This window comes from Canis lupus, chromosome 17 (assembly GCF_048164855.1).
Source record: "Canis lupus baileyi chromosome 17, mCanLup2.hap1, whole genome shotgun sequence".
Classification (NCBI taxonomy): domain Eukaryota; kingdom Metazoa; phylum Chordata; class Mammalia; order Carnivora; family Canidae; genus Canis; species Canis lupus.
Window position 1 is genome coordinate 58,803,405 of NC_132854.1, and position 21,691 is coordinate 58,825,095.

General features: G+C 35.7%; 1 protein-coding gene across 3 annotated transcripts in view; it reads left to right on the plus strand.

Moving 5' to 3' along the window:
* The window catches only part of FNDC3A (fibronectin type III domain containing 3A), a 176,245-nt gene that overhangs the window by 51,657 nt on the left and 102,897 nt on the right, over positions 1 to 21,691 (plus strand). For all 3 annotated transcript variants that reach the window (XM_072783156.1, XM_072783154.1, XM_072783155.1), the window contains exon 3: positions 11,660 to 11,735. In XM_072783156.1, the coding sequence (XP_072639257.1) occupies positions 11,660 to 11,735 (76 nt within the window). The remainder of the gene's footprint in view (positions 1 to 11,659; positions 11,736 to 21,691) is intronic.

Sequence of the window (21,691 nt, forward strand, 5' to 3'; positions counted from 1 at the left end):
CATACTGGGAGTATTTATGTTAAAGGAATGTATGTTATTGTTCAGGTATAATCAGTATGAAGGATCTATGCATATTTTAAACTCAGTCCTTAAATGACTAAGTGATAAGCATGAAAATACTTTAACAAAGTACAACACACAATTTTAGCTAATGATGTTATATTTATCCCCTTGGGTAATCTTGATAGCTTGGACTTATTACTTTGTATTTTCTTTAATAGCATAATTGACACACAGCGTTGCACTAGTTTCAGGTGTACAACACAGTGTGATTCAACAACTTTTATTTGTTATACTATCTTGGACTTAACTTTGAATGCCAGTTTTTTAAGAATAGTAGAAAGATTAAAAATATATGGACATGCAAACCCAAATAATGACATCTGGAAATTTGAATCAACAGTAATAGTCTATTTTAAGTTTGTATACTTTTTCTTTAGAATATTTTTATTTAATATGGAAAAATTTTAAATATGACTTTTTAATAGAACTGGCTTTAGAAACTCAAGTTTTAATTTTTGCCAGCCTTCACATATATGTTCAGTGGGATACATGGCACGCTTGTGCACATATAATCCTTTATACTAGGCTTAATAAGAAAAGATATATCTCTTTACAAGCCATTCTGAAGTAGAGGGAGAGACCACTCATTAGCTGCATATGTAGATACAGAGATGTGTATATGTGTGTATGCACACACACCTGTATATATACATATTGTGCATACATTGTCCATATATTTTTATGTATGAGACATTACCTCATGTTTTTAAGCATTGCCAGGAAATGAAATATTCCACATAATCTAGATGATTAATTAGGATTCTCTTTGTGTACTGGAGTTAAAGGAAATACTTGTTATTTTTGAGGCTCAGCTGTATGTCAGGCACTGGAGTTTTACATAAAGTGTTTCTCTTAAAATTTTCTTTTTAAAGATTTTATTTATTCATGAGACACACAGAGAGAGAGAGAGAAGAAGAAGAGACACAGGCAGAGGGAGAAGCAGGCTCCATGCAGGGAGCCCGACATGGGACTCGATCCCGGGTCTCCAGGATCACACCCTGGGCTGAAGGCGGCGCTAAACCGCTGAGCCACCGGGGCTGCCCTAAAGTGTTTCTCTTAATCCTTCAAAAGCACTGCAATTTAGAAAAGAAGGCACTAAGGTTCACAGAGTTTAAATAATTTGCCTTAAAAACCACACATTTATTTAGTTATAAAGTAGAATTTGAATATAGAAGTGCCTGATTGTAAATATCTCTGTTTTCTGTCACAGTACCTTTATTTCTAAAAAGCAGTTATGAAGACAAATGAGCCTAAACAGAAAAAAAATTACAAATATTTTCTAATTATCACATATATTATACCTTGTACTCTTCTTAGTATTATAATTGTACTGTCTCATAGATTCATCCTTGTACCCCCAACTCCACAAACTAACATATACTAGGTACTCATTAATTATTTACCAAATAAATGAATTAAGTGGGTGGATGGTTGACAGATCTCAGTTGTCTATATGATAATGTCAGGCATATATTCTTAATTAGGTTTGCAAGTTATTATCCTTCGTAAGACTAAAAACTAAACTCAATTCAGTAATTTGATAATTGTCCTTTTATTTCCAAACATCAGTCTTAGACTTTTGCTGAAATACGTTACATCAGCCAGTGTATCTACAGATTGACAGAATTTAGTGAAATGCAAATAAAGCTTGATTCAGAGGTCTTACAATCAAGTCAATTTAATGACACTTTGTAAGTAATTCAGACTTTTTTGTGAATTGATAGTATATTTAGCTGAAAAGTATTTCTCCACTTAATTTCCTGGGAAAGTCGGATAATGATTTCAAATTTAGACATAATAAGATTGAGGTGCCTACAATTTATCAAGACAAATTCAGAAAGTAGTTTGAAAAGTAATTTTGGAACTTGGCAAAATCTAGCATGGTACTGCCTAATATGGTAGCCATTAACCACTAATTTAAATTAATTAAAAGTATTTAAGATTACAAATTCAGTATCATTTTCACTAGACACATTTTAAATGCGCAGTAGCACTTGGCAGAGGCCATATATGTAGCCACATGTAGCCAGGGGCTAGCATGCCAGACAGCACATAGGACATTTCCATCATTACAGAAAGTTTGTATCAGCTAGCCCTGGTCTCAAAGCCAGAGGAAAAGATGAGGAGTTATTTAGAGATGGATAGAGCTGTTCATTCACCAAACATTTGTTCAACTTCTATGACCTCTATAACTATAAAAATAAATAGATCAAAGTCTTAGGAAGGGCTCATGTAGTGGAGGTGACAGCACGTAAACGACGAATACGGTCATATGCTAAGTGTCATACTGAGATGTGCAAAGTGCCAGGGGCCTTATTACAGGAATAACTTAACTCTGCTTCTGGGCATCAGCATCCTGAAGGCATAGGTAGAGTTGCCTGAAGAAGCCATTTCTGTTTATAGACCTAAGTCCTCAAGCACAGAGAGTCATTCTAGGAAGACATTAGTCAGCAGAAACTTAGGTCTGAATCAGGTGTCCTGCTAGAGAGTAGTCAGTAAGTCGCAGACCAGGAGATGAAAGAGAAGCCATTGACCATGGAACCCTGAGTTGAGAGTATAGCAGGTTGGTAACTGGAAAGCTGCAGGGTCTGTACAAGAGGAATGGAAAGAGGCAAGCAGTTGCCAGGCTAGTTCAGAAGTCTCTTAAACATTGTGTTGTGGGCATATTACCTGTCTTATGTGTAAATTGACCAAGTTCTTCTAGGCTGGGGGCAAGTCCTTAAAAGTGACAGTTGTACACTGTCAAAAATACTTGTAAGAACTACACCTTGGTGCTTTCAATAACAATATTCAACATGTACAGATAGTGCTTATTGTATGTCATTAATGTCTTAGGCACTTTGACATATATTACTTCACTTAGTCATCAAAACAACCCTGTGAGTATTGGGTTAATTTGGAAGCCTTCAGTCATGGATTGGGAAATTACATTGGCTAAAGATATGTTAACTATTATTCAAGGGTACAAGGCCCAAAGGATTGTCCCTTTTATTATTACTCTCAACCTCATTAAGTTGGTACTGTTGAGTAAGCGTGAAGAAGCAGCTGAATTAAAAACAAACAAACAAACAAACAAACAAAAAACAGGAAAAGGATTAGGCATTATAGAGAATTTTTCTCCTGTACTTCCTATAATCCAGGGATTGCTGTTTTGTGTTGAATTGTATGTTCCTTAGCCTTCCCCAAAAATCATATGTTCCAGTACTTCAGAATATGACTATATTTAGAGATAAGGTCTTTAAAGAGGTAGTTAAGGTAAAATGAGGTCATTAGAGCAGGCCTTCATCCAATAGAATTCTCCCTTTTACCAATGTCCTTCTAATAAGAGGATATAAGAACAAATATACCTAGAGGGAAGACTATGTGAAAACACAGGAAGAATGTAGCCATCTGCAAGCCAAAGTGAGAGCCTTCAGAAGGCTGTTACACCTGATCTTGAACTTCTAGCCTCTAGAACTATGAGAGAACAAATTTCAGTTTAAGCCCTGTTCCCTCCCAGTCTGTGGTACTTTGTTACTGCGGTTAAGCACACTAAGATGATCGCCGCGGTTAAGCACACTAAGATGATCGCCAAGATAATACATTTGTAAATATTGGAAAGCATGAATATATGTTTGACTTTTGGGTTGATTTTTTTTCTCTGTCTACTAAATCCTCTACTGGATTTCAGAAATAGAATTGTGAGGTCCTTTGTTCTTCTCAGACCTGACAGTGTCAGTCTTAATCTGCAATGAAGAATGCAATTGCGCGTCCTTTGGGGTAGAGAGTTGAAGATTAAATTATACATGCAAGATTGATTCCATCCATAAACATTCTTCTCTTTATTTTTTTAGTGATTATATTTGGTTTTATAGATCATTTTTTATGAAAATAGAGGTGAACATTTTTATAAATTAATACATCCTTAAACATTTTATATTAGGTGTATATTCTTCAAAATAAACAATTTATAAATTGTTGGAGTTTTAGAGAAACAAACTTAAAAAATACTCCTAAATTCAGAACGTTAAATGTGTGTTAACTACACAGAAGAAATCACTTATGACACCTTAGGAGTTTTTCTGTTTTTTCCTTTAGAGATTATAGAATATTAGTACCACACTTATTATTTTTTATTTTTTACGTAAGCTTTACACCTAACATGGGACTTGAATTTATGACCCCAAGATTAAGAATTTCATGCTCTCCCATCAGAGCCAGCCAGGCACCCCGCCAGCCTTTATCTTTTACTGAATCCTTTAGGTTTTAAAGTAGTGATACCTTCTGGAGTAATAAACAATAGCATGGTTTTCCTGATGGCCATCTTAGCAATTTATGAGTAATTACATTAGAAAGACTGATTATTTCCCTGGGATTCAGGCTAAGGAGAAAATCCCAGACTCTTCATCCTCTGCAGACAGAATAAATATCTATACAGTATTTTGAAATGTTCCCAGGGTGGTTTTAAGTTGTCTTTCCTCTCATCTAGTGCACATCATTTCATCTAGTACACGTTATTGGTGCTATGGAGCAGGTTTAAGATTGCTATTTTTCTTACTCTTATTTTACATATAAAGAACTTAGACTGACAGCAATTAGGTAAAATTAAAACAGATGATGGAGTTATGTATTACCTTTGAAATGGGAAAGAATATTTTCAAAGTTGTATTTAGCAATGAAATTATTAGTAACAGTTGAAATTTAAAATAGCAAGATATAATCTATACCTAGGTTTTTATGTTTTTAAAATATTACTAACTAAGGGCACCTGGGTGGCTCAGTTGGTTAAACAACTGACTTTTGATTTTGGCCTAGGTTATGATCTCCAAGTGGTGAGATCGAACCTCTGCATCAGGCTCCAGGCTCAGTGGAGAGTTTGCTTGAGATTATCTCCCTTTTCCCTTGCCCCTCCCTCTGTACTTACTTGCGTCTCTCTCTCTTTCTCTTTCTTTCAAAAAAGAAAAATCTTTAAAAAATAAATAAATAAATAAAAATATCACTCACCTATTATTGTGTTTCCTTTAGGATATATGCAGATGTTATTAATAAGTGTTTATTTCTGACATTTAAATAAAGTTTGTTTATTTAATAAAGCATCAAAAAATAAATTTTGGCACTTTAATTCATTAGTTCAGATTCCAAGATGGTACCTAAGTGCTATATTTTTCATTATAAATGCTCATTTGAATTTGCCTTGCTCTAAGTGGTTAATTGATGTAAATTGAGTAAATACACTAGCAGTTTACTGTATAATAGAACAGTTGATTGAATGGCTTTGTAAAATGCAGTAGCTTTTTCAGTAATATTAATCATCATCTCTTAGTTTAATTTTTAAAAATAAATCGGGATGGACTAAATAATATCTCAGGTCTCCTTCAGCTCCAACTTTCCTGAACTGTGTGCTCTATTTTTTTTAAGTGTTCATGTCAGACTTGCCATTGTCTAGTGTCTGTGCCCCTTTGTCCTTCTCTTTCCTTCTTCACTGAAGAGACGTCTTTCCTGCTATTCTGCTTTTTTTGAAACTTATTTCCTTCCCTAAGCAAATAATTTTATGTTGAGTCCTTTATAATTTTATTGGTCTTCCATAACTTCTTCTCCAAGCTATTCTATCTTTATTATTATCAAGGAATTTAAGGAAATGTTCTTATAGATTTTTGTGGTCTTCATTAATGAGTGTACGAGGCATATTTAGACCTTTATTCAGTGACATTCTCATTATTACCTTTTTATGTTATGTTTTAATATAACACTTTTGTAGAAATATTTGCATGAATCACCATAGCCTATTTGTAAGAATAATTTAAAAATCTATATGGTATAGCATTATCTACAATCATTGTCAGTGCTATAATCTGCCCTTTCAGTTAGGTATCTCAGCCAAAACATGTTTCAAGCATGTTTATTATTTAAGAAGTAGTGTAAATATTAGTAGAACTGAATATTTAAGTTCAGAATACACTTAACATGTTCACTAGCTCCATATGTCTTTGTTCAGAATACTGGAAATTGACCTCTTGGTGAATATTCAGATAATTGCTTTTTTCAACTGTCTATTCACCCACTGTTGACAATGTTAACTCAAGGCAGGCATTAGAAGTTCCCAGCATTTGTCCACATCACTTGGCATCAGGGAAATACAAATCAAAACCACAGTGAGATACCACCTCACACCAGTCAGGATGGCTAAAATTAAGAAGTCAGAAAATGACAAATGTTGGAGAGGATATGGAGAAAGGGGAACCCTCTGATACTGTTGGTGGTAATGCAAGCTGTTGCAACCACTCTGGAAAACAGTATGGAGGTTCCTCAAGAAGTTAAAAATAGAGCGACCTTACAACCCAGCAGTTGCACTACTCGGTATTTACCCCAAAGATACAAATGTAGTGATCCAAAGAGGCACCTGCCCCCCAATGTTTATAGCAGCAATGTCCATAATAGCCAAACTGTGGAAAGAGTTGAGATGTCCATACACAGATGAATGGATAAAGAAGATGTGGTCTGTTTATACAGTAGAATATTACTCAGCCATCAGAAAGCATGAATACTTACCTTTTACGTCGACGTGGATAGAACTGGAGGGTATTATGATTAGAGAGATAAGTCAATCAGAGAAAGACAATTATATGATTTCATTCATATGTGGACAAAAGAAACAGTGCAGAGAATCGTAGGAGAGGGAGGGAAAACTGAATGGAAAGTCATCAGAGAGGGAGAAAAACCATGAGATTCTCTTAACTATAGGAAACAAACTGAGGGTTACTGGAGGGGAGGAGGTAGTTCGAGGAGTGGGGTAGTTGAGTGATGGGTACATGATGTGATGAACACTAAGTGTTATACGCAACTGATGAATTAATTAAACCCTATATCTGAAACTAATGATGTGGGATGCCTGGGTGACCCAGTGATTGAGCATCTGCTTTTGGCTCAGGGCATGGTCCCAGAGTCCTGGGATCAAGTCCCGCATCAGGCTCCCTCAAGGAGCCTGCTTCTCCTGAAGCCAGTGTCTCTGCCTCTCTCTTTGTGTGTCTCATAAATAAATAAATAAAATCTTTTTTTAAAAAATGAAACTAATGATGTATTATATGTTGGCTAAATTGAATTTAAATTTTAAAAAACCTGTACAAAGAAATAAAAAAAAAAAAAAGAGGTTCCTAGCATTTGCACTAAAGGATGATAAAGGACAACTGGCTGGCTTATATATTGTATCAATAGAGTCTTTTGAACATGGTACCAAATCTATTATTAGGAATATAATAAGAGGTGAAAGAAACTGATTAGGGAAGAGAAACATATTTGAGTATATTTTACAAAGAGTGTAGTAAAATTATCAGGGCTAAACTCTGATTTCTTAAAGGGGTTAATGATTGAAGAACTGGCAGTGCATTTGAGAGAAGTATAAACCGAAGAGCACAATGATTTGTTTCTGTGATATTTGAAGATATTGAAGAATTTCATTGTTAAAGTCCAATAAAGTACTAATCATTTTATGATATTGTATTTGTAAAATTTGCTAAAATACCCCTTTGCAAATCGAAGTGTCCATGATCTGAATCACAAAATGATGGATAATTTACCAGGGGTCCTCACCTGTCACACTTCTAAGATTTACTTTGTTTATAAGATTTCTGTGGTCACTAAATCAGATGATATATGTTAAGCTGTGCTATTATTATGATTATGCGATTTTGTGACAATATTTTATCTCAGGTAGAATAATTGCTTTATCATTCATAGTTCTTTCTCCTTACCACATTGTAGTATTGTTTGTAATAAGGTTATGGAAAATTTGCAGTGTTTGTGCAGATGAGTATAAAGTGACATAGGAATCCAGATAATTTGAAGGTACATGAATTCTGCATTTGAAGCTGGACAAAATCTCTCTTTTTTTAAAGATTTTGTTTATTCATGAGAGACAGAGAGAGAGTGTGTCAAAGACATAGGCAGAGGGAGAAGCAGGCTCACTGAGGGGAGCCCAATTTAGGACTCAATCCCAGGACCCCAGGAACATGCCCTGAGCCTAAGGCAGATGCTCAACCGCTGAGCCACCCGGGCGTCCCATGGACAACCATATTTTGATCAGTTGTCAGAAACCTATGAGCATGCTTAGAATTCAGGCATGCATCTTTATTACAAAGAGTAGGCTTGGTTTGATCTGTGATGTTGGCAATAGTGAAGTGATTTTCAACAATTGTGTGTGTGTGTGTGTGTGTGTGTGTGTGTATAAATTTCTCCTAATCAGCCCACATTTTTTTAGACTTTTAAAAATAATTTTCTTAATTGGTATTAGTGGCATAATTTGAATCCTATAACTTTCTCTGCAATAACATGAAGGCAGATATTTTTGTCGATTTTGTTTGCTACTCATATAGAGTATACCCATTACCTAGAACAGAGCCTCACTTGGAATAAGACCTCAATAAATATTTGTCAAATGAATGAATAAATTCCACGTAACTTCTAGTTCTCACTGTTCATTTAATTCATTGAACATGATGTTTATTGAAAACCTATTAGGAGCCACGCTCTAGAGTATAGCATTTAGTAAGACAAGTCAAAACGTTGGCTTTCAGGAAGCTTTTGTTTAGTGGAATAGAAACTGCTCAGCAAACCACTAACCAAGTAACTGCACAAAATAATTTCAGATAGTGACAAGTGCTAGGTAAAAAATAAAATAGATTGATATGGCAGAAAGTATGTGAACATACCCTAGATTTGATGGTCAGGGAAAGTTTTTCTGAAGAGATGACATTTGAGATAATGGAGTAATATGGAGCTAGCCCCCTAAATAAAACCTATGTAGAGATAACTTCCTAGATTTTATAAAATGCATTTTAAAGCCATCCTCTTGCATAATCTCCCAAGGTTCAAGAATCTCCGTGGGGGGGGTGGGGGGGGGGGAGTCCCCCAGCCAGAAAATGTGACTAAATTACTTTTTCCTATTGAATTTTTTTCTCTTGGTTATCCTTCACTCTGATTTCTGTGGAAGCTATTTTCTTATCCTCTAGTGTTTCTTGTATTGATTCATTATTTGTTTTTTTTTTATTTTCCTTAACTCTGCCTTTTCATACTTACTTGGATATTTATTAATTTTCAGTCTTTTCTGTAGAAGTATTTAAAGGGATATGTTTCTTGATAAATACAATTTTGCCTATATTCCAGGGTTTTAACTGAAAATGTTCTAGTTACATTTCATTGCTGTTTATTTTCTATTTTTTTTGTTACGATTTCTTCCTGAACCCACAAATTACTAAAGACTTTTAAAACTTGAAAATATATTTCTAAATTACTGATTCTAATTTAAATTCATTTGGGGAATATAAATAATAGTGAAAGGGAATATAAGGGAAGGGAGAAGAAATGTGTGGGAAATATCAGAAAGGGAGACAGAACGTAAAGACTGCTAACTCTGGGAAACGAACTAGGGGTGGTAGAAGGAGAGGAGGGCGGGGGGTGGGAGTGAATGGGTGACGGGCACTGGGTGTTATTCTGTATGTTAGTAAATTGAACACCAATAAAAAAAATAAATAAATAAAAAATAAAGTAAAAAAAATAATTGTATATGGAGTATATGCAATATTGATTCTTTGAAATTTGTTAAGACTTGATTTATGGTGTTCTCTATAGTCCATTCTTTTCATTTTCATGTCAGTTCCATATGTGCTTGAAAAGAATATATATTTTCTAATTACTAGATGCAATATTCTTTACATGGCCATTAAACCAAGATTATTGACGGTGTTGCTAAGATCTTCCATATCCTTGATGATTATTGTCTACTTGTTCTGTTAATCACTGAGAAAGGTATTAAAATAGACCACCAAAATTGTGGGTTTGGCATTTTCTCTCTGACTTTTTTGCCTTTTTAAAGATTTTATTTATTCATCTGAGAAGAACAAGACAGAGAAAGAGCATAAGCAGGGTGAGGGGCAGTGAAAGAGGGAGAAGTAGACTCCCCACTAAGTGGAGCCAGACCATGGGGCTCAATCCCGGGACTCCCAGATAACAACCTTAGCCACCCAGGCACCCCCTCTCTGTAACTTTTTTAAATCTAATTTTATTTTCTCTCTTTTTAATATGCAAGCTTCGTCCATCTGTATTTATTTTATTAATATATTTGGATTATTTCTAACAATTTATTTTGTGTTTTCCATTCACCCTACTTTTCTTCTTACCTACTTCCCTTGAAGTGTAAGGGTTTTTCAGTCTGCCTGAAATATTAACCAAGGAGGTGAAAGATCTCTACACTGAAAACTACAAAACATTAATGAAAGAAATCAAAGAAGACACAAATAAATGGAAAGGTATCCCATGTTTGAGAATTGGAAGAATTAGTGTTGTTAAAATATCCATACTACCTAAAGCCATCTTTAGATTCACTGCGATCCCTATCAAAATTCCAATGGCATTTTTTATCAAAGAAAAAACACTCTGAAAATGTATATGGAACCACAAAACACCCTTGAATATCCAAAACAATCCTGAAAAAGAAGAATGAAGTGGGCAGCATCACACTTCCTGATTTCAGGCTGTATTATAAAGCTGTAGTAATCAAACAGTATGATTCTGGCACAAAAACAGAAACATAGACCAGTGGAAGAGAATCAAGAGCCCAGAAGTAAACCCATACATGTATGGTCAGCTAACATATGACAAGGGAGCCAAGAACAATGCAGAAAAAACAGTCTCTTCAATAAATGGTGCTGGGACAATTGGATATTCACATGTAAAATAATGAAAATAGACCCTCACCTTAAGCACCACTCACAAAAATTAACTGGAAATGGATCAAAGAGGAGAAAACTACATACAAATTGCTCACTTTGACATTGTTTACAATAATGGAAAAAATTGAAAGCTACCTAAATTCCTTACATTAAGAGAATGGTTAAGTAGTTTATGGTATGGCCATTTGATGAAGTACTTGGAGTGATTAATAGCATGGAAAAGTCTTTTTTTTTTTTTAATACTAAACTTCAAAAGATACCAAATTGGAGACCTTATATGTATGTTTAAGGGGGGAAATAAAGTCTATGCATAGGGAACAAGATAGGAAATTTATCAAAATGTTAACAGTGTTTAACATAGGATAAAAGGACTTCAGATGTTTTTTCCAGTTTTCTGTTTTTCAGATGTGCTAAATCTAGAATGTATGACCTATATAATGAAAAGAAAACTACTTAAAAAGGTGGGATTAATTTAACATAATTTGAAATGTCCTACTAATTCAGGTATGCTCATCTCAAGTTCTACTTATCAGTTTATTCTTTATCTTTAAAAGATGAATCTTTAGCAACTATTGAACCAAATATTCTGTGGTTTGACTCCATCTTTGTTTCAGAGTAAAGCTGATTAACTTTCCAGTAAAAGTGTGTCACTGTATTTTTTTATTCCCTTACTTTTGGCTTAAGTCTGACTCTGACCTACACAAAAGTAAAGTAATACTTTTTTAACAAATATGTAAAATATGTGTTCCTTCCTATTTTCATAAGGTTATATAGCTCAAATCTGTTCTCCTAGCAACATTTAGTATTTTGTTATACTGATTTGCCCTATTTTGATTGTTATTATTTGCTCTATTTTACTGTTTTGTTTTAATACTTCTTTCTTTCATTTTAAGGTTATTCTGGTACAAGTTAACCCAGGGGAGGCATTTACAATAAGAAGAGAAGATGGACAGTTTCAGTGCATTACAGGTAAGAATACTAATTTGTTATCCTTTGAGATGATAAAAATTTATGATACATAAAAGATTAAATGCTTATGATTTTTCTTCCTTTCTTTCTCACTACCACCCCCACACCTACCACAAACTCTGAATACCTTACAACTTGATTATTCCAATAGCATCCTAATTAGTCTCTTTTCCCTGGTTTCTTAATTAATCTTACATTCCCCTTCTCAAAAATCTATGGTGAATCCAGTTCAGGTTCCTTAGTCTTTTAAAAAAATTATTGTATCTTTTTAGTCTTGCTTTCACTTTCCCTTTAATACTGTGTCCCTTTATCTTGCTAAGTTGGCTCAGTCACTGTCTTCTTGAACTGTCTTGTACTTTTTGTACTGTTCTTATCTAGAATCTGCCCTTATCTTCACCATCCCTACCCTATCCAAATTCTACCACTGCTTCAAGACTGCATTCAGATTTTATCTGTAAAAAAATTTTTTGTAATGTCAATAGCCACCCCCACCACCACATTTATGACAAACAAAAATGTTTCCAGATACTACCATATGTCCTTTGGGAGTAAAAGCACCCAGAGTGAAGAACCACCACCCTATGTAAAAAGATCACTGACTTTGGTATTAGAAAACCTGGGTTTAGCGGATCCCTAGGTGGCTCAGCGGTTTAGCGCCTGCCTTTGGCCCAGGGTGCAATCCTGGAGTCCCGGGATCGAGTCCCACGTCGGGCTCCCAGCATGGAGCCTGCTTCTCTCTCCTCCTGTGTCTCTGCCTCTCTCTCTCTCTCTATGTCTATTTATTTATAAATAAATAAATAAATCTTAAAAAAAAAGAAAAAGAAAAAGAAAACCTGGGTTTAAATCCCAACTCTGCTAACTTACTAGTTAGAACTTCTACTTGTTATTTAGCCTCTATCAGGTACATTTCTCATCAGTAAAATTCCTTTCCTTATGAATAGTGTCTTACATGTCTTAGGATGATTGTGAGGGTTAACTAATATGCATGTCAAGGACTCCAAACCCAGCCTGGCACAAACAGTGCACTCAGCAAATGGTGGTGGTGAATTCTGTGGTGGTGTTTAATAGAAAGTGACCGTTACATCCTGTGAAACCCCTAACTAATTATTGTGCCATTCATTTAACAAGTAACTCTGTGCTTTCTTGTAGTACTTGTTCTAGTTATATTTTTTAAGCTATTTGAATTTTGTATGCTTAACTTGAAATGTTTATTCAGTCTCCAACTAAGTCATAAGCACTTTGAGGCCAGATACCATTTCTTAAATTTCTTTGTATCCCTTTTAGTTCTTGGCCTTCCACATTTTGGGTACCTAATAGTTGTTGCTTTAATTTGAAAAGAGCATGTTACAGCAGCCCGGATGGCTCAGAGGTTTAGCGCCACCTTCAGCCCAGGGTGTGATCCTGGAGACCCTGATAGAGTCCCACGTCCGACTCCCTGCATGGAGCCTGCTTCTCCCTCTACCTGTGTCTCTGCCTCTCTCTCTGTCTCTCTCTCTCTCCCGCTCTCTCTCTCTCTCTCTCTGTGTCTCTCATGAGTAAATAAATAAAATCTTAAAAAAGAAAAAAAGAGCATGTTAGAAGTAGAGTGATCATATGCTTTATCATCCAAACTGTGATACTTCTGAGAGTGAAAGAGGATCTTGGCAACTACTCTGAAACAACTGTTATCAGGCCAAGATTGTCCCAGGTAAACCAGGATTTATGGTACCCCTCCATCTTACTTGGATAGTCTAATCTATTCAATCAAAGGAGCAGTAGGCCTTAGTCCTTCCAGAGGAGTAATTAGCTCAGTAATTAAAACTAAAACTTTTAGTCTGCCATCCAAATCTTACGTGCTTTCCATTCTCTAAGTCAATTTAAATCTTCTATGTATCAATTAAGGTAACTTCACACACAAATAGGAAGAGTCCACATATTATGAGCTTAAAAGAAACTGGTAGTAGAATTTAGAAGCAATATAGTAAACTTTGCCTATCTTTACTTGCTAATTAGGTTTTTATAAACTAATTTCATTTTTATACTGGATATCTTTTAGAATGTAAGTTTCTAATAGAGCATACATCTTAGGTTTATTTGTACATTTCTTCAAAATCTTTTCAATAAATACTGTTTATGATGGAAGCATTTTAACTAACATTGGTCTTTTCAAACACATCTGCAAATGAGGATACTCATTACTGTTACAGTATGACTTAAAATACAAAAATCATTAATCGCAGTTGCATAACCAGACTTCGAATTTTAAATAAATTCTATTTTAAAAAGTTAATTTGTAACTGTAATTTGTGAATCTCTTCACTTATAAAATCAATTAAACTGATTTTTATATAGTAATTATCCCTTCAGTCAGGATCAAAAATACTAATTTACAATATGCCTATAGTATTAACAGTCTCTTAGTAGTAGGAACTGACTACCATGTGAAGTTATTTTTAAGCAGGGACACATTTCTCTGCTTTAGTAGGAAAGGGAGATTCCTCTTTGTATTATGGATTTTAAGAGTGGAGACTTTTAAAAAATTCCTGGGCAGTTTTTAAAAACACAGGATAGCATAAGGATAAAGGGAACCTGAAAGAAAGTAAAAAAACTCCCCTTTTTATGTTTTTATGGTTTGTTTTTTTTTAATTAAAAGCCGGGATGAAGGTGGAAGGGGTATTAGTGAACAGGGGACTGGGGTAAAGTTTTTGTAAAGACCAGTGTGCCCTCCCTCGAAACAAGAGAAGACAGGACGAGAAAAGACTAATGACTCCTGGAGCTCATTTTCTCCTTTTCTTTCCCTGTGCTATCACTAGTTTCTGTTATGTGGCAGACATCTTCCTGAACTAGTTCTAGAGCTAGGTAAAAGGTGAGAGTAGAAATAGAAGCAGAAGCAGAAGATAAAAAAGAGAAAATCTTAAGGGAGGAAAATCATAAGCCAGTGAAGCTCAGAGTAAAATAAGACCCTTGACTCTAATGCTATCAAGTTAGGAAAACTTTTCTCTTCACAGCCACTAGACCAAGAAAACCTCTGCAGTAAAACCTAAAAAACTTAGATAAATCCAGTGTAAATTAGTAAGCATTTGAATTAAAGACTATTCTTTTTATTTTTATTATCTGTCAAGAATTTATAAAACAAAAAGGTTAACAGAAATCACAAGGAACTTTAGAGATCTAGGTGATCCCCTTATTTTATTGGAAGTTCATAATTTCCAATTATGAATAATTTCCAATACCCAAAGAGTATTGGTCAAAGTTCAATATAATAATACTTTTAGGCAGAGTTCAATATAATACTTTTTCTACTATAGCATACTTCTTGGAGAGACAAATTGTTGTTTTTGTTTTTTCGTGAATTTACTAATTGTCTCCTGAGGTATTCAGATGTTGAGGCTTCAAAGAAAACTAAGACACACTTCCTGCCATTCAGGAACACAAAGTAGTAGAGAAGAAGGGGGGGAATTAATAGTTGTATTACAGTATGAAATGAACTACTAGAGTTACGCATAAGGTGTTGTAGAAGCATCTGTGATGCAAAGTGATATGTCATGAAGAAAACCTGTCAAGGAGAAAGTGATGTGTGATCTGTCTTTAAGGAAAATAACAGTTGGCCAAATGACAAAAGGATCTCGAAGCATTTTAGAAAGGAAACTGTATAAAAGCAACAGAAGGAAAGAATAGCTTGACTTTTTTGAATAACTGCAAACAGATCAGATTTGCAAAAATGTTGTATAAAAATCTCCATATAGATGGAGATGAATCAGAAAATGTAGACAGATCTTGAAATGACTTGACTGCCATACTAAGAACTTTAACTTTATTGCAAAGGTGAGAAAGAGCCATCGAAGGAGATTTTGCTGGAGAGTTAACATCTAGTTTACAGTTTGGTAAGATTGATGTCTTCCTTGCAATAAAATGAAACAAATACTCTTCTAAAGGCAGTGCAGAGCTTCTGTCTCTTCCTTCTACTCCTAAAAAAGAAAAAGGAAGGAAATAAATTGTTAAGAGCCAGAAACAGAACTTTTTAATATTTGTTTTTCAAAATATGTTTCATATGTTTAATGAAAAGAACGCACTTTGTTCATTGGATTCGATCATTTTTTTATTATTCCATGCCATTTTTTCTGAGTCTTATCCAGAATCTAATGTCTGTCTTCCCTTACTCTTTATCTTATTTCATGTCCTTTTAGATCCTACATTACTCTTAAATATCTAAAAGTATAGTTCCTTGCCTCTTAGAACTTTCCAGTTGCCATTCTTCTCATCGGTTAGGTTTATTTATACTGCGTGATTCTGACCCATACCTCATTTTCCCCATTCTAAACCACTATTGCTTTCAGCACAAATGCATTATTTCTTTTGAAATCAGAGTATGATCTTGACTCTTTTTTCTATTAAAAGGTATTTTGAAACTGATCTAACAATTTGATGTTTTATGTTTTCTTCATGAAATGTTTTGATTTCATTTCAACAGATTATTTTGTATGATGATAGGTATTATGAAAATTAATTCACTCTTGCCTGGTAATTGTATATAAGAAAGTAAAAATTTATTGAAAGAGTAAATCTTCAGGTTTAGTATTAATAAGTCTTTGTAATATATGCTAAAGACTGCCCATCTTAGTCTTGTTTAGTGGGGAAGTATGAAGAATAGAGAATTAGGCAAGGTTTCTGAATTTGGGTTACTGGGAAGGTCCTGGAAGCTTATTTCACAGAGAGTATGACTAGATCCCTTTGTAGAGTTGGCTTTTAATGGTGATAAATTGGTACTATCCATCAGACATCATCTGTTCTGTGAAGTGTTTGCAGACAAGGTCTTTCTTCAGTTTCTCTCCTCTCCTACTTCTGGATGCCCATACAGAAATAATTGAGGGTAGAAATTACATTTTACGTGTGTTTGTAGCCCCGGTGCCTTGCATAGCATTCAGCACATATAGAGTGTTTAATGAAGTTGAATGAGGAAGAGAAAGAACTAATGTTTCTTGACCGTTTTCTGTGTGCCAAGCAAATGGAATGTTTATAGACAATTTTTTTCTGAAAACCCTCCTTCCTGAAAGGCATCTATGGCTTGCTTTTTTGTTCTGTTTTATGACTCTTCAAAAAGAATAAATAAGGCCAAAGAATAAGAACTTATTAAATATTTAATGGCTTTGTTTTGTTATGGAACTTGTACTTTGGTGTGATTCCATGCTACTATATGCAAAAGAAAATTATGAAAAAAGCAAAAAGAATATACAAACCAGCTATGCCTAAATAGTTTTTACATACCTTGGCCCTTCAAATTATATATTTTAGGAAGATAAGCAACGATATTGATGACTGTTTCATTTTATTAACCTAATAGGGGAGTAGTTAAGCACATGGTACCTGGCTTTGAGTTCCAGCTCTATCATATTATTATGTCAGATTATATTAAGTGATTTATTATTTTTACATCTTGTCTTACACTTGTTTGTGTAAATAGGCTGTGTGTTTGTGTTCATCATGTAAAACTTGGAACATAACTAGAGATTATTATTATTAAATTATACTTTTTTTGGACATACTATTTATATCTGCACATTCCTAGAATCCAAGACCTGCATCAGACATATAACCCCTAATTATGCTGATCATGAATTAACCAGATCTACATTTTAATGAAATATTTTGCAACATTGCTTTCACAATTATATTTTAGCAGCAATGAAGACTTTTTATTCTTCATCCAGTCATTCATTATTTGTCTTTTAAGACAAAAGTCTGTAAGCTAGCACTCTTTATTTCCTCAAACTTATTTGATGGATTTTCTTATATGTCCTTACAGAAAGATGAAATTTGATCACTAACCCAATGCCAGTCTAAAGCTTTGTCTTAACATTGTATTCCAGGACTTCATCCTCTAGGGCCTTCTTTGTCTTTTTTTTGTTTCAGAAATCTTTTTTTTTTTTTTTTCTTTAAGATATTTGAGAGAGAGAGAGCATGAGCAGGGGGGAGGGATTGTGGGAGAGGGAGAAGCATACTCCCTGCCAAGCAGGCAACCCTACACAGGGCTCAACGCCAGGACCCTGGGATCATGACCTGAGCCGAAGGCAGACACTTAAACGACTGAGCCACCCAGGTACCCTGTCTTTCTTTAATCAATAGGTTTGACACAATAAATGACATGTTTATAAGATTTTCAGGTGTCAGAAAGGTACCAAGATACATCTAATAACAATAAATGTCGAGCCTAAGAAATCAGAATATATTGAAATGATAGGTCAAAACCAAGAGGATAAAATGTAATAGGAATAAATACAAAGTTTTACATTTCGGTTTGAAATTTAGGTGCACCCGCAATGTATAAATATGTATTAGAGTTCCTTTTTGAAACTGACTTCTGTCTATTAAACACAAAAGAAATTTCTTAAGATAATATTGAGACTCTTCCTCTTCTTTCCTGTATGATGGTTCAGTCTCAAAGCAATTAGGTGGTGCAGAACAATATAAACACTTGTCATAGTTCATAGGGTTGCCATAACTGTATACCAGGGATTAGGTGGCTTATAAACAACAGAAATTTATTTTTCACTATTCTGGAGTCTGGGGAAGTTTGAGGTCAGGGTGCCAGCATGATTTGGTTCTGGTGAGAGCCCTCTTTCAGAGGAAGAAGCAAGGATGCTCTCTGGGTTTTCTTTATAAGGGCACTAATCCCATTTTTGAATGCTCCACTCATGATTTCATCATCTCCCAATGGCCCTACCTCTGAATACCATCACATTGGATTAGGATTTCAACATACAAACTTTGGAGGAATACATTTAGTCTGTAGCAACACTGCATTGATGTCTGAGGGGTGAGGAGGGAGAGGAGCTGCAGTGCCCCAGAGTGGGATGTCAGAGCCTAAATTGGGCAAAGAATTCATCACATATGGGAACAGCCTAATTCAGAGAGTCAGAGCCCAGAGTGAGGAGAGAATTCACGCAAGGTATCCTGGTAAAGGGACTCAGAGTAGTCTAAGCAGACTGATGAGAGTATCAATAAGAAGGAGTGGCCTGGTGTGAGGTGTAAGAATCTCAGCAGGATAAAGAAGTAAAAAATACAGTGGGGCAGCCCAGTGTAGGGAATTGGTGCCAGGATAAGGTGAGAGTACCTACATGTGAAGGCAATCTGACATAAGGAGTCACAGCTCAAACAGATCATCTGTGTGGAGGGATAGACTGACATGTGTTGTTGGAGCTTCAGTAGGGTCAGACAATTTACTTGCTGGAGGTGGTCCTTAGGAGAGAGTTAAAGCTCAAGTCAGGTAAAAAAGACACCTACACAGAGGACAGCCTGCCGCTGAATGTGGAGGGCCTCCACAGAGGGACAGCCTGGCATGGGGTGTCATAGCCCCAGCAGAATGATGAAAGTGTCCATACAGTAGAGACAGTCATCCAGAAGAGTCAGAGCCCAAGCAGTGTGAGGGCATTCATAGGATAGGAGGGACTTGGTTTGAGGTGTCAGAGTCCAAATGAGGTGAGGAGGATATCTACATGGAAGGTAGGGGATGGGGTCCAGCAAGGAGAATCAGATCCTGAGCATGGTGAGGAGAGTATCTATCTGGCATGGCAAGATATATGAAAGCCCAAGGAAGTCTCCCTCCACACATGGGACACCCTGGATTAGAAAATGAGAACCTGAGTGGGGTGAGGAGGGCATCCCCATAGAAGAATATTCTGGAATCAATTTTCAGAGCCCAACCGGGGTAAGGAGGTAGTCCACAGTTGTGGACTGAGGGGTAGAATGGCCTCATGTGGGGAGTCAGAGCCCAAATGTGATAAAAAGTGGAGCGGGTGGTCCAGGACTGGGTGTTAGAGCTTGTGTCTGATGACATGGAGCCAAGGTGAGAAGGACATCAATGTAGGGGTTGTGGGGGGTGAGCCAGGCTCAACAGGGGGAGTTGGAGGCTTGAGTGGGATAAGGCCATCCATTCTGGGAGACAGAGTGGAGTTAGGACAACCTCTGCCAGGGCAGGAATGGTGGCAGACATAGAAGATTGATTATATACACAGGGGACTAATCAAAGAAACAGTTATATTAATGATAGCTGAGTATCTTACTATCTAAGGAGTTTTAGATGTGAAGAGGGGAGAAATTAGAATGAATCCTGTGGAAACTGAATCTGAAATATCAGACATTCTTGACTCTGGGTCGGGGACAGAGAAAGTACAAGATGAGACTATAGAACATATTAGTATTCCAAAAAGAAAGAAGTGCTCAAAATGAATGAAGACATATGTCACGTGTGCTCCATGATAATGATACATTAAGAAGAACATGATGTCACTTCTGTGATATTTCTGCCACAAATAGACTATCTGAATCCAAATGCAAAGAAATAATAGACAAACCCAAATCAAGAGACATTCTACAAAATAACCCATAATCTTCAAAAGTGAAGATTGTAAAAGTCAAGGAAAGACTGAGAAACTGTTCAGGCTGAGTGACTAAAGGAACATGCCAACTAAATGCAACATGTGATTCTGAACTAGATGCTTTTGCCTATTATTAGGACGATTGGTGAATCTTGAATGGGATTTGGAAATTAGATGGTTTATTAGTTTCTTAGGGCTGCCATAAGAAACTGAGTGGGTTAAAACAACAGAAATTTAATGTCTCATAGTTCTAGAGCTAGAAGTCTAAGATCAAGGTGTCAGCAGGATTGATTCCTTCTGAGGGAGAATTCATGCCTCTCCTAGTTGCTGGTGATGACCAGCAATTCTTTTAATTTCTTGGCTTTTAAACGTATTGCTTTAATCTGTTTCCTTCTCCACATATCATTCTCCCAGTCTCTCTGTGTCTCATATGGCTGTCTTCTTATAAGGATACCATATTGGATTAAGGGCACACTCTGCTCCAACATGACTTCGTCTTTCATCTTAACTAATTTTAATTTGCAATGACCCCATTCCCAAATAAAGTTATATTCTGAGGGTAGTGGTACTTAAGCATATCTTTTTTTAGAAGATACAATTCGGTCCATAACAGATAGTAATAAGGTAGCGGTGTTAATTTTCTGGTTTTGACGATTGTATTGTTATATCGATAATGTCCTGGTTTATAGGAAATGCATACTAACATACTCTATAACTGATGGGTCATCATGTCAGCATCTTTCTTTCAAATGGTTAGGTAAGAAAGTTCGTGTGTGTGTGCGTGTATAAAGATTTTATTTATTTATTCATGAGAGACACAGAGAGGCAGAGACATAGGCAGAGGGAGATGGGACTCGATCCCAGAACCTTGGGATCACAACCTGAGCCAAAGGCAGAAGCTCAACCACTAAGCCACCCAGGTGCCCTAGGAAGAAAGTTCTCTGTGCCAGCTGGACATGCAGCCTTTTTAAAATAAATCTATGATTGTTTCAAAATTTTTTACTATGATTAAGGAAATGATATTCTGTGTCTCTAGAATCTTTGGGAAGACTAAAGAACCAGACTCAAAGCTAAGCTTCAGGAACAGTGCCCCCCAAACCATGCTATAAAACCTGTCTGATCAGGAAGGCATCATCAATGCCAAGATTGTACCTGTGTCCTTTCTTTGCTGAGAACACAATATTACTTGCTTACAGCACAGGTGCCACTTCTGCAACAGGAATCTTGTGCTACCCACCTTCTAGGATATTAGCACCCGTAGGACCAGTGGTCTTTACCTTGCACCAAGGTGATTCCTCCAGCATACAAAGGAGTTTCATAATCTGTGCACCAAAACAAATGACAGTATCCACTACAGTACAAGAAGGGAAATCTTTATGAATAGCACTTGTTTATTTTAGTAGAACTAGAGCTAAGTATGAGTCACATATTGAATCTTGTTTGCAAAATTGAAAACAAATGAAATCTTACTGCAAGAAAATATATATATATATATATATATAGTTCAAAACAGATGGCATATTATTTTGGTTAAGTGGTATCCTTTTAACATTTTTGAAATATTGACAGAGATTGAACCCAGGTGAGTAACCAGGAGAGGGC